The sequence below is a fragment of the Rhincodon typus genome, chromosome 2 (assembly GCF_021869965.1).
Source record: "Rhincodon typus isolate 14 chromosome 2, sRhiTyp1.1, whole genome shotgun sequence".
Taxonomy (NCBI): Eukaryota; Metazoa; Chordata; class Chondrichthyes; order Orectolobiformes; family Rhincodontidae; genus Rhincodon; species Rhincodon typus.
The window spans coordinates 110722747-110741793 of NC_063333.1; the positions used below are offsets into that span (position 1 = coordinate 110722747).

Here is a 19047-nt window from a genome sequence, read left to right on the forward strand (position 1 = left end):
TCATTCGGTTTTTAGTTAGAAGGTTTTAATTGGTGAATATGTATCATGTGAATCCCTGAATTCCTTACAAGTCATGGTCCTGAGAGAACTAAAGGCTTTATCATGGTAAAGAAAAAGTGACATAAGAACTAGGAGCAGGAGTAGGCCGTTTGGCCCTTCGAGCCTGCTCCGCCATTCAATAAGATCATGGCTGATCTTTTCGTGGACTCAGATCCACTTACCCGCGTTCTCACTGTATCCGTTAATTCCTTTATTGTTCAAAAAAAATCTACCTTATCTTTAAAAACGTTTACCGAAGTAGCGCCAACTACTTCACTGGGCAAGGAATTCCATAGATTAACAACCCTCTGGGTGAAGAAATTCCTTCTCGATTCAGTCCTAAATCTGCTCCCTCTAATCTTGAGGCTATGCCCTCTTGTCCTAGCTTCACCTGCCAGTGAAACATCCTCTCTACTTCTATCTTATCTATTCCCTTCATAATTTTATATGTTTCTATAAGATCCCCCCCTCAATCTTCTGAATTCCAATGAATATAATCCCAATCTACTCAGTCTCTCGACAATACATGTTAGGTGTGAGGTCTTGTTTAGAATCTGTTTGTGTTTTAGTTTGGAGTCAGACAGATTTTATTTTTAAAGTAGGAATTTATAAAATACCACATTGACTGACTGAAATAACAGTGTGTTATTTGAACAAAACAAAATGCATCTGCAAATAGAAATTAACCCAGCCGATTCAAATGTGTGTTTGTGGGTGTGTGGAGGGAAATGTGTGTGTGTGTGTGTGGGGGGGGGGGGAGGAGGGGAAGGGGGGGGGGGGGGGGGGGGGGGGGTGTGTGTGTGTGTGTGGAGGGGACTGTGCATATGGATGTGTGTGTTTGGAGGGGATGGTCTGTGTGGGTGTGTGTGTGGAGGGGACTGTGCATATAGGGGTGTGTGTGTGGAGGGAAATATCTGTGTGTGTGGGTGGAAGAGGACTGTGTGTGTGTGTAAGGAAGTTTGTGTGTGTGTGGGGATCAGTGTGAATGGAGGGAATGGTGTGTATGTGTGTGTGTGTTCGTGTAGGGGTGTAGGGGACTGTGCGTGTGAGTGGAGGGGACGGTGTGTGTGTGGAGGGAAATGTGTGTGGGGTTGGGGAGGGGACTGTGTGTGTGTGTGGGGGGGGGTGGGGGGTAGCAAAGGGATGGTGTGTGTGTGGAGGGAAGTTTGTGTGTGTGGGGACCAGTGTGTGAATGGAGGGAACGGTGTGTGTTTGTGTGTGGGTGTTGGGGGCGGTGGGGGGGTGGGGGGGGGTGTGTGTGTGTGTGTGGAGAGGGGACTATGTGTATGGGTGTGTGTGTGTGTGGAGTGGATGGTCTGTATGGGTGAAGAAGGGTCTAGGCCCGAAACGTCAGCCTCCCTGCTCCTCTGATGCTGCTTGGCCTGCTGTGTTCATCCAGCTCTACACCTTGTTATCTCAGATTCTCCAGCATCTGCAGTTCCTACTATCCCAGATATAAGGATGTTGCCTCGGCTGGAGAGTTTCATTAAGGAACAGATATTGCACAAACTGGGATTGTTTTCCTTAGAGCACAGGAAATTCAAAGGGAACAGGATGGAGACGTATAAAATTATGAGGGGCATAGATAGAGTAGACAAGAAGAGACCTTTCCCCTTGGTGAGGGATCAATGACTGGTGGTTGGGCGGCGTCATAGACTTAAAATATAGGGCAGAAGAGATGTCAGGAAAAGTGTTTTCACCCAGAGGGTGGTCAGAATCTGGAACTCACTGCCTACAAGCATGGTAGTGACAGAAACCCTCATAACATTTATGTATTTAGATGTGCACTTACAATGCCAAATATACAAGATCATGGAACAAGTGCTGCAAAATGGGATCAGAATAGTTGGGTGGTTGTTTTTGAGTGGTGCACACTTGATGGGCTGAAGGGCCTTTTTCTGTCCATGACTTTGTCCAAAAATAAAAATATCTATCCTGCTAAACACTCCAAAACACAGACGTACAGACACAGACACACACACACTAGAAAAATGAAAACTGACTTCTCTGCAGAGATTCACTTTGGCGGAGAAAAAAAATCTTTCATTGATAATTGTTAGCTCTTGAAGGCAAGCACTTGTTGGACTGGTATTCTGGCACAGATGTACAAGTCATTAGACACGTCCAATTATCATTGGGATCTTTGTGGACTAGGTCATTCAGGAATCACTGAAATTACTTCTGTTTAAGGCTTGTCATGAAGTATTCCGTGTAGCATAACGAACATTTTTTCAGAAACAGAAGTATTGAGCTGGAAAGCTTATTTCCTTCAGTCTAGACGAACTGAACTGTGTCCAAAACACATTTCAAACAGAAACTGTTTCTTTGGTAGTCATAAAGCTCAAGTACTGACCTGCAACAAATAAGTCCATGTGATTGACAAAAAAAAGCTTTACTGAAATAATAGTATTCATGTCCAAAGTGACCTTTTAACAAGAAACAATCCAGTAGCCACAGAATGTAAAATAAACCAATTTTTCCATAATTCCTCTTCAAAACTGAAATCTCATAAAATATTAAATGAGTTGACATGGAAATTATGAAAGCACGTGGGAGTTATGTGGGCAGAAGGGCATGATAGGTGAGAGCTAGAGGGCCTAAAATATTTTAAAACAACAAGGATAGTGTTCTAGTGAACCAAAGGGTCCTTCTAACTAGCCCACCTCAACTCTCACTCATCCACATAGTTTCCTATACATCTGGTGTTGGTGGGTCTGACTGCAGTCCATATCCATACCTCACCAACCCTCAGAGCAAACACAAAAAAATGCCTTGGTAGCAAAAATCCAGGCATAATATTTCCAGATCTATAACATATCCTCACACAGGTCAGAATTATTTAACCTTCTTGTCTTATTATAAATCCAAAAAGGATGGTTTTTGATAGGTTGTTGTTGTATAGGTGCAATGCAAACAAACTAAGCAGTAGATTGAAATGTTCAATTAAGGGTACCTTTTCTAACGATAGGCATCTGTGTTTATTTGCAGCATGGAGCCTCACTAACACACACTTTTATGCTGTGTCAATGATCTTTTATGGGATATATTCCCTGTCTGATAGATCTTTTTGTTTAAAGTGTCCAGTGCTCCCAAACCTATTTGTTTCATAGTGCATTCAAAATCTGTAGGATTCTTATTCTCAAGATTCTTTAGAAAAGCAAATCAGTGTTTTTGTCCCTGGTTAAGTATGCCTATATAGTAATTACTTCTTCATCTTTTCATCATTCTCACTCTTTGTTTAAAACAAAATTACATTTAGTTTTAAAGGTCTAGTTGCAACTCTAGTTATTCCTTTAAAGTTGAGAGTTTGCTTATCTGTCAGTCTTTCATACTCAAATATGATAATTGTTCAAATTCAAAACAGAAGTTAAACAATGTGAAAATAAGCAAGCAGCTGTCAAAGTAAGTTTGGACAAAATCTATTACTGACTAGTTCCAGAACTGGATGGAAGAGTCAGGAACTGAGACTGTGCACCCTACTGTGCAGTTGCACACAGCTGCTGTTGGTTGCCAAGCATCAGCATTGCCGACAAATGCAGCAGCCAAGTTGTACATAGCATGGGACAAGTAACAGTGATTGAGATAAGTAATTAGTTAATCTGCTTGAATTAATGTTTTGGACATTAGAATATAAAGAGTCTAAATTTCAGGGTGCAACCAAAATAAGACCTCACAAATTACAGGGTAACATTTATAAACTTCCAGAATGGGCAAGTAATTCGCAAGTGAATTTCAAAAAAGATAAATGAGAGGTCAAGTATTTTAGTAGGAAGAATGGGGAGGTTACTTATTACTTAAATTATACGTCTAAGTGGGGTAGCTAAACAAAGGGATCTGAGCACAAATGTGCCAATCACTAAAAGTTGTTCCACAATTTGGCAAGGCTATTAAAAAATACAAGTAATACACCTCATTTCTACAAGCTACAGTCGAAGACATGTGGTAAAGTGGTAGTATCCCTGCTTCTAGGCTAGAAGTCAACTCCCATTTGTGCTGGAGATTTGTCAAAAATGTATGAACAAGTTGATTCAAAGTACTTGCAATTGAAAAGTAAAGAAGCAGAAGTAAACCTGTATTGAACTTGGAGTCTGTTTGCTAAATTAAAGAAAAGGATATAGGGTTGACTCTCACAGGAAAAAAAGGCTGATTATGACTTACTAGAGATTTTTAAAATTAAAAAAGATTTTGCTGGTATGAATACAGAGGCAATGATTCCTTTTGTGGGGAAGTGCATAACTAGAGGCAATTAATAGTCACCGAGATAGCAACAGGAAATTCAACAAAAAATTCTTTACCCAAAGAATAGTGAAGAATGTAACACATTACCATAGGGAGTGGTTGCAAACCGTATAGATACCTTTAAGGAGAAGCTAGAGAAACATATGATGGAGAATGGAATGATGGGCATTGAGAGGGTAATGAGGAAGGTTCTTCTCATGTGGAGCATAAATACTGCCATGGTTTTCGGCGGAATAGTCTTTTGTTGTACAAAACACGCTTTTTTAAATGTAATCTGCTTTCATTGAAGGTTGGTTAGGACATCAAAGAACACTACATTTTTGTCACTTACAGGATATGGGTATCATGGGCATAGTTAATTCTTATTGCCCATCTTGAGAAAGCAGTGTTGAGCCATCTTTTTGATCCGTTGCTGACCTTGTGGTGGAGTAACAATTTCCAGGATTTTGGCTCAGTGCCATTGAAGGGTCAGTGATATATTTTCAGGGTGGCCTGTGACTTGAAGGTGTTCTTGCAGATGGTGATATTACCATGCCCTGTTTCCTTTGTCATTTTTAGGTATTAGAAGTCATGGATTTGGAAGGTACTGCAAAAGGAGCCTTAATGGGTTGATGCAGTGCATCTCATAAATGTATTCATGGCTTCCAATCTGCAGCACTGGTTACAGAAGAGAGTGTTCATGGTGAATGGAGTTTCAGTGAAGTGGGCTGCTTTGTGCTCAATGGTATGAAGCATCTTGATTGTTGCTGGAGCTGTATTTTTTTTAGCAAATGGAGAGTATGCCATCACATTCCTGACTTGCATTTTGCAAGTGCAGAAAAACTTTGGCAGACTTCCAAACCTGCACTTATTCCATATCCTTGAATGTTATGATGTTTGCAGTGCTCATCCAAATATTTTTTAAAAGTTGTAAGGTTTCTGGTGTCCACTCCTTCCAAGACAATGCATTTCAGATTGCCACTGCCCGCTGAATGAAAATTTTTTTTTCCAAAATCCACTCTGAATCTTCTGCCCTTTACAATTTGAGTTGTCTGATCGAGATACGCTTAGGTTGCTAGTTAAAGCAATACGTAGCCTAACATTGCACACTAGAATTATTTTAGCCTTGATTCAAGTCGTTCATTCTGAATTATTTCTATTGACTCATTCTTAGTGATTTGATAGAATTGAATGGCATTTTCGGCAGTGTATTGGAAGCAATTCTGACAGACAGAATTAATCTGCATTCGGAGATATAAGGATTAATCAAGAACAATCAGCATGGTTTTGTTAATTGAAGGTTGTGTCTGTCCAACTTGATTAATTTTTTTGAAAAGGTGACCGGGTGTTGTAGATGAGGGTTCATGTAGTCTACTGGGACTTTTGCAAGGCTTTTGATACGGTCTTGCATGGGAGACTGATAGCAACAATAACAGCCTATGGGATGCAAGGAAATTTAACAAGTTGAATGAGCAATTCATGTTGATCAATACACTTTGTGCAAGCAGTTGGATGAAGGCACATCCAAAGTGAGGTACAGCCTGTGTGAGTGTGTGTTACTGGAAATATACTGCATAGGGGAAAAAGTGCTTTTAGGTTTTTCTTGTTTGTGGTTTGTAAGGTCCTTTTCAGTGTTTATAGTTGAAGGGCTGTATTTAAATTCAATTGAGCAGAGAGAAGGGAGAGTCCTAGTTTAACAGCTGCAGCTTCAGAGCTCTGCTGATTGGGCGAACAAATCAAATCAGAGACATCACAGCAAAGTGGTGTGTTGATGGGTTCATGATTTTAAAAAGGTTATATTTTTGGAAGAAGGGATTAAGTGAGAAACAACAGGAATAGGTGACTGTCAGGGCCAATATAATAAAGGAATATAAGTAAGCAGAGGAGGGTAAGGAAACTACAGTTAGTGTGAGGAAAGTAAGTTAACAGTGTTCATACATAAGCGTAATTATATATTTTTTGAAAAGACAGTTACTGAGGGCTTAAAAGTAGTAACGGCTGGAGAGCTCACACCTGTCCCTCTCCTGTGCTTTGCTGAAAATCATGGAAACTTCAGAGATAGTAGGAACTGCCGATGCTGGAGAATCTGAGATAACAACGTATAGAGCTGGAGGAACACAGCAGGCCAAGCAGCTTTCCTGCTCCTCTGATGCTGCTTGGCCTGCTGGGTTCATTCAGCTCTACACCTTGTTATTATGGAAAATTCCGTTGTCTCTGCTAACCACATGTGCAGGAAATGTGTCCATGAGCAAGTCATGGCTAGCACATTTAGTGAGGTGGTATTGCCGCTGATGCAGACTGACCAGGCAGAAATGGCATGGGTGACCAAGCAGGATAAAGGAAGGTAAGCAGTGCAGGAGTGTCTTGTGAGCACCCCCTTTCTAACAGATGTAGCATTTTGGATACAGTTGGCAGACATGACTGTGCAGGGATAAGCAGTGGCAGCCAACTTCTGGGCACCATAGCTAGGTCAACTGCAGAAAAGGGGAGGAACAGAATGGAAGGGCAATAGTGGTAGGAAATTCAATAGTAATAATAACAGACAGGCATTTCTGCAGCTGCAAAAGAGCCTCCCTGATACCACGGACATCAATGTCACTGAATGGCTGCAGGATATACTCAAGGGGGAGCGCCAACAGTCAGAGATTGTGGTGCATATTGGTACCGATGACATAGGTAGAAAAATGAAGAGGTCCTGCAAGCAGAATTTAGGGAGCTAGGAAGTAGATTAAAAGACACAACCAAAGAGTTGTAATCTCTGGATTACATCTGGTGCCATATTTGAGTGAGTACAGAAATAGAAGGTTAGCCCAGATGAATGTTGGATGGAGTGATGGTGCAGAGGGGAGGGCTAGAGATTTCTGAGACATTGGGACCATTTTTGGTGTGGAGGGACTTGTACAGGACAGATAGGTTGAATGTGAACTGAAATGGGACCAGGATTCTTTTATGGTTGAGACGGTTTAAACCAGCTTTTCCAGAGAGAATAGAATGGCCAAAATTAGAACAGTCAGTAAGTGAATTGGGAAGACATAGACATTAGAGGCCAGTTAAGGCACAAGGGAGTTTAGCAGCTGTTGGATGATAATTATTTTAATGCCAGGAGTCTGCCAATCAAAGCAGATGAGTTGAGGGCACTAATTAAAACATGAGGGTGTGATTGTCATTGCTGTCAATGAGACATGGCTGGGAGAGGGGCAGGATTAGCAGCTTAATATTGAAGAATGTAGGATCTTCAGGTGAGACAGGAAAAGAAGTAAAGAGAAAGAGGAGGTGTGGCAATTTTGATCATTGATGTTTTAACAAAGATTTGTAGCTCAGGTTGCGGTTGGAGTTGTTGTTTGGTTTGCCGAGCTGACTGGTTTTCATGCAAACGTTTTGTCTCCCTTCTAGGCGACAACGTCAGTGCTGTGTAGCATCCATTGAAGCGCTGTTGTTCTGTCCCGCTCTGAATTTATATGGTCCAGTCTGTCATGGTGGGCAGTCTTATTTCCGGTCTTGTCCCGTAATGGTATGTAAGTGGGATCTATTTCAACATGTTTGCTAATGGTTGAAAATCAGGCCTTCAGGAATTCTTGTGCTTACCTTTATCTTGTTTGACCTAGTACTGTAACTTTGTCCCAATTAAATTGACGTTCTTCTATGTCAGAGTGTATTGAAACAAGGGAGAGTTGGTCGTGCCGTTTTGCTGCGAGTTGGTGTTCATGTATCCTGGTGGCGAGTTTCCTGTCTGTCTGTCGTATGTAGTGTTGCTTGCAGTTGCTGCATGGTATTTTATATATCACATTTGTCCTGCTCATTGTGGGTATGGGGTCTTTCATCGTTGAGAGTAACTGGCAAAGTGTGGCTATTGCTTTGTATGCTATCCTTATTCCAAGAGGTCGTAGGAGTCTAGTAGTCAGTTCTGATGTGTTTCTAGCATAGGGTAGGATGGCCAATACGTTGGGGCATACAGTATATTCTTGATGTTGTTTGTTTGCCAGGCATCGATGGATGAAGCTGTTAGGATAACCATTGTCTGCAAAGTCTCTGTATAGGTGTTCCTCTTTGTTTTTGTGCAGCTCTGAGGCGTTGCAGTGAATTATTGCTTGTTTAAACACAGTCTTGACACAGCTCTGTTTGTGGATGCTGGGGTGGTTACTGTTGTAATTCAGAATTTGGTCTGTGTGTGTAGTCTTTCTGTATATGCTAATAAGGAATTGTTCATTTGTTCCACCATTACACTAAAAGACTACACACATAGACCCCACTATTAACTTCAGTAGACATAGGGTGAAAGGTTTAGAGGGAGTGGAATTCTTAAAAAGGTTCTGGTGAGCTTTTTAAGCCAGTAAGTAAAAAACCCTGTGTGAGATGGGGTGGTCCTGAATTTAATTTAAGGTAATAAAGCTGAAAAGGTGGTTGAAGTATCAATGGAGGAGTATTTTGCAGTTGCTGGATTCAGGATTGTTATGGAAAAAGACAAAGATGGGCTTGAAATTATAGTTCCAAACCTGGGGAAGGCTGATTTTAATAATATCGGATTTAATTTGACTAGTGTGGACTGGGCACAGATGCTTTCAGGTAAATCCGTCTGATTCTGTTGTGGGATGCATTCGATTAAGGAAATACGGAGACTGTAGGGCCAACATGTCCCAATAAAGAAAAAGGGATGGGCCATCAAATCCCATAAACCCTGGATACCAAGTTATATACAGCATTAGAGTAAGAAAAACCTTTAACTTATGTTATCCCCACCCATGCTTTGCAGCACATTGGGGTGGCACGGTGGCTCAGTGGTTAGCACTGCTGCCTCACAGTGCCAGGGACCCGGGTTCAACTGTCTGCGTGGAGTTTGCATGTTCTCCCCATGTCAATGTGGGTTTCCTCCAGGTACTCCGGTTTCTTCTCAGAGTCCAAAGATGTGCAGGTTACATAGATTTACCATAGGAAATGCAGGGTTACAGGGATTGGGAGGCAGGTGGCAAGTCTGGGTGGGATGTTCTTTGGTGTGTACTTGTTGGGCTGAATGGCCTGATTTCACACTGTGAGGATTCTGTGATCTAGTTTAGGACTCCCGTACCTTGGAGGTAAGATCTTGGCTATTCACCTTATCTACGTTCCTCATGATTCTATAAACTTTCCCTCAGCCTCCAACACTCCAGGGAAAAAATCCCAATCTACCCAGCCTCTCGTTATAACTCAATCCCTCCATTCTCAGTAACATCCTTCCTACAGCAAGGTGACCAGAATTGTAAACAGTACCTCCAAAATACAACACCTGGCATTTATCTAAAATGAACTCCATTTGCCATTCCTTGGCCCACTGGTCCAGTTGATCAAGATTCCATTGTACTCTTAGGTGAACTTCTTCACTGTCCACTATTTTGTAATCTATAATATTGGTGTCACCTGCAAACTTACTATATTCTCATCTAAATCATTTATATAAATGACAAACAACAGTGGACCCAGTACTGACCTTTGTGGCACATCGCTGGTGTTGGAGTGACCTCAGTTTCTGAGGGAAGAAGACTCTGAAGGTGTTGGGAATTCAGCAGGAACAGCAGTTTATTCGAGCGGCAATTGATTACAGCAAGGAGAGGAGCTCAAGATCATCACACAGGACAATCGAGTTCACTCTGCAGAATACCCACGCAACACTATTTTTATATATTTTTACATCAAAATTATGTGAGGCTACAAGATAATTGTTACAATGCAGTTAATTATATCAAGTCAATTAGCTAGGCGGTAACTACATTAAGTTTGTAAATCAATTGACTAGGCCATTAATTTACATCAAGTCTATAACCTAATTACATTAAATTTATAATTTCATAGAATCATAGAATCCCTACAGTGTGGAAACAGGCCATTTGGCCCAACAAGTCCACACTGCCCCTCTGAAGAGTAACTCACCCTGACTCATTCCCCTACTCCTACATTTCCCCATGTCAAATTTAATTAACTAGACATTTTAATTACATCAAATTGATGTACATTACATATCTATTCATTGGATTCAAGCTTGCGGCGCCCGTTCGCTTACGTGGTCACTTGCTTATCTCATAACTTCGGCTCAGAACATCTTGTGATCTAGCATTCTGCCCTGCTTACTCGTTAGTCAGCAACTAACTATGTTTCAGGGGTCTAGGTGGCGTGTATTTAGTAGTGCAGAGTCAATTACCTTAAAACACCTTATTCTATAGTTTTTGTGATATTAGATTATGAGTTTCTTTACTTCTGTATTAACAAGTCCTGTTTTTACCAACCCATTCACAAGCGCTCGATATTTACTACTACAGTGTTCTCATTCATTCAAAAATTTCACTGACCACTCACGAGTGCACTGTGTTTACTATTACCAGATTTCATTCATTTATTCATGAAACCACGGTGTTGTAATGCACTTCACTGTTAAAGGTAGACTAAATGAAAATGTCCTTTCCAACCGATCACAGCTTCAACCCTTACTGGTCACATGCTGCAAGCAGTAATTAGTCCTGTTTCTACATCAAAGGCTAGCCCTGAGTATGTGTTAATTTTGTAATCTATTTGGAACAATACTATCCCAGACACTATGTCACCTGAAACTATAAAAAGATTATAATATTGATCAGAGATAAGACAGTGTGGAGCAGGAGGAACACAGCAGGCCAGGCATCATCAGAGGAGCAGGAAAGCTGATGTTTCGGGTGGGAACCCTTCTTCAGAAAGGCTCATTTTTTTCTTATATCATAGCTATTATAGAAACATGGTGAGGGAGGGACAGGACTGGCAGCTCAATGTTCTGGGATATAGAGGTTACAGGGAGGATAGAAGGGGAGGTAAGAGAGGAGGGGGAGTGGTGTTTTTGAATGGGAAATTGTCAAGACAGTGCTTAGAAATGATATTCCTGTGGGATCGCCTAGTCAAGCTATATGGCTGGAAATTAGAAGTAAGAAGGGAGTGATTACTTTGATAGGATTGTACTCTAGGTCCCCAATAATCACTGGGAAATTGAGGAGCAAACATGTAGGGAGATCGCAGATATCTGTAAGAATATTAGAGTTGTAATAGTAGTTTCTAAACATAGAATGGGACTGCCAGAGTATCTTCATTTTTTCTGAAGAAGGGTCCTGACCTGAAATGTGAACTTTCCTGCTCTTCTGATGCTGCCTGGCCTGCTGTGTTCCTCCACCTCCACAATGTGTTATCTCTGACTCCAGCATCTGCAGTTCTTGCTATCTCTGATAATATTGATCAGCCCTTAGAACCATATACCAGAACTTGAATAGTTTGCAGAATATCAAACAAGCTTTCTCTATTAGCATGCATCTGTCAGATACATATTGAATAGGGCCACTGTCCCCTGTAAGAAAGTTACTATCAAAATGACGCTTTCCGTGAAATTGCATGGATGGACAAGTAAACTGGCAACTGTGAGTGAAATCCCAAGACCTAGCTGCGGTAATTGGTTTACTATCCTCTCTACTTTTATTAAGTACATGTATGATTCCCAACCTGGTTAAATCACATAGGCCTGACATTCTTTCTAGTATTCTCTAACTTTAAAAAGAATAAAAGGACTCATAATCCTCATTCCCCTACTACACTGATCACAGGCCTCCAGTCTGAACAAGAACCCTCTACCACCACCCTCAATCTCCTGATGTCAAGCCAATTTTTTATCCAGTTGGCTAGCTGTCCCTGGATCTTATGTGATCTAATCTTCCTAACCAGTATAACATGTGGAACCTTGTCAAAGGCCTTCCTAGATTCAATATAGATAACAGCTACCACTGTGCCTTCATTGAGTTTTTTGAAGATGTGACCAATCAAGTTTGAGAGATACTATTTCCCACACACAAAGCCATGCTGACTATCCCTAATCAGTCATTGCTTTTTCAAATGCATGTACATCCTGTCTCTCAGAATCCCCTCCAACAACTTAGCCACTACTGATGTCAGGCTCACAGACACGAAATATTTGTTTAGGATCTCACTCATCTCCTGTGGTTCCACACATAGGTGGCCTCATTGATCTTTAAGGGGCCCAATTCTCTCCCTAGTTACTCTTTTTCCCTTAATGTATTTGTAGAAAGTCTTTGGATTCTCCTTAACCTTATCTGACAAAGTTCTCATGTTCTCTTTTTGCCCTTCTGATTTCCTTCTTAAGTGTAATCCTACACCCACTATACTCCTGAAGGGATTCACTTGATCCCAGCTGTCTATACCTGACGAATGCCTTCTTCTTTGTCTTGACAAGAGCCTTAATATCTCTATCATTCAGTGTTCCTCACCCCTGCCAGCTTTGCCCTTCACACTATCAGAAATATGCTGACCTCTCATTATCTTGGTTTTGAAAGCCTTCCACTTGCCAGATATTCCTTTACCTATGAACAGCCTTCCCCAATCAACTTTTGAAAGTTCTTGTCTAATACCATCAAAATTGGCCATGTTCCAATTTAGAACAAGAACAAAGAAAATTATATCACCTCCAAGCCTGCGCCGACATGCAGCCCATCACAACTGAAACCCCCTACCCTTCCAGGGACCGTATCCCTCTATTCCCATCCTATTCATGTATTTGTCAAGATGCCCTTTAAATATCACGATAATATCTGCTTCGACTACCTCCCCCAAAAGCGAGTTCCAGGCACTCGCCACACTCTGTGTAAAAAAACTTGCCTCATACATCACCTTTAAACCCTCGCACCTTAAACCTATGGCCCCTGGTAACTGACTCTTTCACCGTGGGAAGAAGTTTCTGACTGTCCACTCTGCCCATGCCCTTCATAATCTTGTGGACCTCTATTAGGTTGCCCCTCAACCTCCGTTGTTCCAGTGAGAACAACCCAAGTTTCTCCAACCTCTCCTCATCACGTATGTGCTCCATACCAGGCAATATCCTGGTAAATCTTTTCTGTACCCTCTCGAAAGCCACCACATCCTTCTGGTAGTGTGGCGACCAGAATTGAATACAATATTCCAAATGCGGCCTAATTAAGGTTCTATAAAACTGCAACATTACTAGCCACTTTTTAACCTCAATGCCTAGGCTGATGAGGCAAGCATGCCATATACCTTGTTGACTTCCTTCTCCATCTGCATTGCCTGTTTCAGTGGCCTGTGTACCTGTACACCCAGATCCCTCTGCCTATCAGTACTCTTAAGGGTCCTGCCATTTACGGTATATTTCCCATCTGGATTAGACCTTTCAAAATGCATTACCTCACATTTTTCTGGATTAAACTCCATCTGCCATCTCACTGCCCAGATCACCAACCGATCTATATCCAACTGTATCCTTTGACGGTCCTCATCGATAACCGCAATTCCACCAACATTTGTGTCATCGGCAAACTTACCAATCAGACCAGTTACATTTTCGTCTGAATCATTTGTATATATTACAAACAGCAAAAGTCCTAACACTGATTCCTGAGGAACATCACTATTCACAGCCCTCCATTCAGAAACACATCCTTCCACTGCTACCCTTTGTCTTCTATGTCCGAGCCAGTTTTTTATCCATCTTGCAAGCTCACCTCTGACCCCGTGCGACTTTACCTTCTGTATCAGCCTGCCACGATGGACCTTGTCAAAGGCCTCACTGAAGTCCATGTAGACAACATCCACTGCCCTACCCTTATCAATAATTTTCGTCACTTCCTCAAAAAACTCAACCGATTTAGTGAGACACGACCTCCCTTTCACAAAACTATGTTGTCTCTCGCTAATACACCCACTGATTTCCAGGTGGGAGTAAATCCTGTCTTGAAGAATCCTGTCCAATAATTTCCCTACCACTGAAGTAAGGCTCACTGGCCTGTAATCAGCTGGATTATCCTTGCCACCCTTATTAAACAATGGAACAACATTGTCTATTCTCCAATCCTCTGGGACCTCCCCTGTAGCCATTGAGGATACAAAGGTTTCCCTCAAGGCCCCAGCAATTTCCTCCCTTGCCTCTATCAGTATTCTGGGGTATATCACTTCAGGCCCTGGGGACTTGTCTTCCTTAATGTTTTTCACGACCCCAATACCTCCTCACTTTTGATCTCACTATCTACACACCCTTCCCCAGACTCATCATCCACCAAGTTTTTCTCTATGGTGAATAGTGACACAAAGTAGTCATTTAATACCTCACCCATTTCCTTTGGTTCCACACATAAATTCCTTTCCCTGTCCTTGAGTGGGCCAACCCTCTGGCTTCGTGTGTTCCCAGCCTCCTAGCCTTGATAAGTGCTTCCTTTTTCTTTTTGAATAGTCTCACAATATCTCTTGTTATCCAAGGTTCCCTAAACTTTCCATACCTAGCCTTCCTCCTTACAGGAATGTGCTGGTCCTGAGTTCCAGCAACTTATACTTGAAAGCCTCCCACATACCAGATGTTGATTTTCCCTCAAACATCTGCCTCCAATCTATATTCTTCAGTTCTTGCCTAATATTTTTGTAATTAGCCTTCCCTCAATTTAGCACCTTCACCTGACAACTACACCTATCTTTATCCATCATTACCTTAAAGCTTACTGAATTGTGATCACTGTTCCTGAGCTACTCCCCGACTGGCCAGATGGTTGACATCTCAGGCTCATTCCCCAATACTAAGTCCAGTATGGCCCCTTTCCATGTAGGACTATCTACATAATGTTTCAAGAAGCCCTCCTGGATGTTCCTTACAAACTCTGCCACATCCAAGCCCCAAGCACTAAGTTAGTCCCAGTCAATATATGGGAAGTTAAAATCACCCACGACAATAACCCTGTTACTTTTACATCTTGCCAAAATCAGTGGTTAGCACTGCTACATCACAGCACCAGGGGCCTGCGTTCAATTCCACCCTCAGGCAACTGTCTCTGTGGAGTTTGCATGTTCTCTCCATGTCTGCGTGGGTTTCCTCCTTGTGCTCTGGTTTCCTCCCACAATCCAAAGATGTGCAGGCTAAGTGGATTGGCCATGCTAAATTGTCCAGAGTGTTCAGGGATGTGTAGATTAGGTGGGTTATAGGGGTATGGGACTGGGTGGGATGTTTTGAGGGTCAGTGTGGACTTGTTGGGCCAAATGGCCTGTTTCTACACGGTAGGAATTCTAAGCATGTTCCCATCCATGACCTGTGTTCATTTGCCTCACCTGTCAGGCTTCTTGCATTGAAATAACTGCAGTTTAATTCATCGGTCTTCCCTCATTCTCTGATGTGCTTTTGCTTGCTTTCTCTATCCAACTTCTTCTGTTTACCTTGTGTACCAGCCTTAACCTTCTCTCTTGTCTCACTACTGCTTAGGGTCCATCCCACGGCCAGACTAGCTTAAACACTCCTGAGTAGCTCTGGCAAATCTGTCCACCAGGATATTGGACCCCTCCAGTTCAGGTGCAACCCGTCACTCTTGTACAGGTAACCTTTAGTCCAGAAGAGATCCCAATGATCCAAAAATCTGAATCCCTGGCCCATGCACCAGCTCCTCAATCACACATTCATCTGTCTTATCCCCCTGTTCCTACTCTAGCAAGCAAGTGGCACTGGGATTAATCCAGAGATTACTATACCCTTGAGTTTCTGCTTTTTAACCTCCTGTGTAAGACCCTATATTCACTCTGCAGAACCTCATCCCTTTTTCTACCTGTCATTTGTACCAGTGTGTACAACAACCTTCGAATGCTCATGCTCCCCTGGGAATTTTCTGCAACCGCCCCGAGACATCATTGACCCTGAAACCAGGCAGCCAACAAATCATCCAAGAATCTTGCTCATGGTTGCAGAAATACCTGTGAATGCTCCTCTAGAGGAGCACTTATCACAATTGCTTACTTGGACTTTGCCGTACCCTGCTTTACAGTCATTGTGCCAAAGACCCAGCTACTGCTGCTGTTCTCCCCTGAGGGGCTATCCCCCCAACAGTATCCAGAATGATATATTTGTTTGAGAAGGGGATAACCACACTCATGCACTACCTGCCTACCTATCCTGGCAGTCACCCATCTACCTGACTGTATCTGTGGTGTGCTCACCTCCCTGAAGCTACTATCTGTCACAGTCTCTGCCTCCTGTACACTCCTCAGTGCTACCCAACTGCCCTCCAACTGATCCATGTGGTATGAATGGAGCTGCAGCTGGACACACTTCTTGCAGACATAGTCACCGGGGACAGTTGACTGCTTTCTGATCTCCCACATCTGACAGGAGAAGGATACCACTCCAATGACTTCCATCTCTGCCCCTTTAACAACTAGCGGACTTAGGGGAAAACGAAAGGTGTCACCCTTACCTTGTTGCTCGCCCTCCTCAGCAAATCCTGGTTTTCATCTAGGCCGACTCTTAGATGTAACCAGCAGCCGCATATCAAAAATGGCAGGAATAAGACACAGCAAAGCGTCCCTCCATCACTTGCCTAAACTCCCACGCTTAACTCAACTCCCAGCGATTTCACACTCCTGCTAATTGCACTGTGTGCTGGGAACAGTATAGGCCTATCTTTTATAGTATAAGGCTGCAAGAACCAGATCTAATTACTTTACTTAATTACTTATCAAAGATCTGAAAGAACTGCAGATGTTGTAAGTCAGAAACAAAAACAGAAATTGCTGGAAAAGCTCAGCAGCTCTGGCAGTATCTGTGGAGAGAAATAAGAGTTAATGTTTCGGGTCCAGTGACTCTTCTTGTTTTTTTTTTCCTTAATTAGCTAATTAGGAGAGCTAAATGGAAACCTAAAAAGGATAATGGCAGGTAAAATAAAGAGAAATCCTAAGTTGTTTACAGGTACATGAAGGCGAAATGATAACTAGGGAGAGAGTCATTGCCATTAAGGACCACATCAGTAACTTGTGCACACAGCCAAAAGAATTGGGTACAATTCTAAAATAAATACTTTGGGCTGGTGTTCGCTTCTAAGAGGGACAATATGTACACAGAAATCAGGGAGAAGCTCTGTGATAAAATTGAAGAAATTGGCAAAGCCAGGCAGGAGTTTGAGTGGTCTGGCAAGCTTAAAAATAGATAAATATCCAGGGATGTATGAATTGTATCTTAAGTTATTGAGTGAGGCAGGGGAGGAAATAAAAGGGGCACTTGCAAAGATTTTCAGTTCCTGTTTGGCCGCTGGAGAGATGCTGGAGGATTGGAGGTCAGCAAATGTGGCACCATTATTAAAGACAGGAGCAAAGGATAAACCAGGAAGCTACAGGTCAGTCAATCTAACCTTGGGGAAACTACTAGAAACAATTCTGAGGGGCAGATTTCACCTGCATTTGGAGAGGCGGGGATTAATCAAGAATAGTCAGCATGGCTTTGTCAAGGGGAGGTCATGTCTGACCAACTGAATTTTTTTTTAAAGAGGTGACCAGGTGTATAGATGAGAGAAATGCTTTTGATGTAGTTTACTTGGAGGTCAGCAGGGCTTTTGATGAAGTCCCACATGAGAAACTGAAAGCAAACATAAGAGAACCCATGGGATTCAAGGAAATTTGACAAGTTGGATCCACAATTGGCAGTGTAGCAAGAAACAGTGGGTGATGGTTGAGGGGTATTTTTCTGGCTAGAAGCCTGTTTGCAGTGGGGTGCTGCAGGAGTCAGTGTTGGGACCCTTGCTGTTTGTGGTTTATCTAAATGATTTAGACTTGAATGTCAGACAGTTGATCTGCAATTTTGCAGATGATATAAAATTTGTTGGGGTGGTAAATAGTGAACAGGATAGCCTTAGATTACAGGACGATATAGGCCGACTGCTCAATGCAAATGAAATTCAATCCACATAATTGTGAGGTGATGCGCTTGGGCAGGACAAACAAAGTAAGAGAATATGTGATGAACAGTAAGACTCTGGGAAGGACAGAGGATCAGAGAAGCTGTGGTATGCACGTACACTTTTTGCATTCTGCCCGTCCCTACAAGTTATTGTGTACACTGAAACATTTATTCCCTATCCTTGATCTGAATCATTTACCCCTATTGTTCCTACTAGTTCATTTATCTTATTGCAGATCCTACATGTATTCAGATAAAGAACATTTCATTTCATGTTTTCATTTCTATTCCCTGCATTGATCTTATTCATTTATGTACAAATTTTGTTAAATTCTCTATCCAGCTTTCTTGGCTTTAGCTCCCACGTCACAATACCATCCTGATTCTTCAATTTTTCTGTTTTGGATTTCTAAATCTCCCCTCACCTGAACTCATTGTCCCCTGCCCACCCCCACCCCCACCCCCACCCCCACCCCAAGCTTCTGTCCAATCTGCATCAGTTCATAACCCTGTCCACAGCCCTCGTTATATGATATATGATTGAGCAGGACATTGGTCCCAGCAGTTTCAAGTGAAGTCCACTGCAACGGAATGTCTCATTCTTCCCTGAGTACTGATGCCAATGGCCCATGAATCAAAATCCTTTATTCCATCGCCACTCTTTGAGCCACATGTTCAACTCTCTACTCTTTTTGGCCTGATGCTAATTGGCACATATTCAGGTAACAATCCAGAGATGATAACCTTTTGATGTTCTGCATTTTAATTTGATCCCTCACTTGTCCTGCTAACAGCAACTGGTTGGGGGGTGGGGTAGTGTTCCTTACTCTCTCTCCTCTTAGTTCTTCTCCAGCCACATGAAAGGTTCTTTATCTGAATACATGTAGGATCTGCAATAAGATAAATGAACTAGTAGGAATAATAGGGGTAAATGATCCAGACTCTCCAGTCTTTTTAGATAACAAGGTGTAGAGTTGGATGAACACAGCAGGCCAAGCAGCATCATAGGAGCAGGAAGGCTGACGTTTCGGGCCCAGACCCTTTATCAGAAATGGGGGGGTGGGTGGGGGAAAGGGGTTTCT

General features: G+C 42.3%; 1 protein-coding gene across 7 annotated transcripts in view; it reads left to right on the forward strand.

Moving 5' to 3' along the window:
• Positions 1-19047, forward strand: part of elovl2 (ELOVL fatty acid elongase 2) — a 116441-nt gene that overhangs the window by 17556 nt on the left and 79838 nt on the right. Inside the window, exon 1 of one of the 7 annotated variants that reach the window (XM_048610802.1) lies at positions 7712-7768. The exons of the other annotated variants lie outside the window; for them this stretch is intronic. Coding sequence (XP_048466759.1) covers positions 7766-7768 — 3 coding nt within the window. The 5' untranslated portion in view covers positions 7712-7765. Of the gene's footprint in view, positions 1-7711; positions 7769-19047 lie in introns of those variants that run through there. 7 annotated transcript variants of the gene reach the window in all.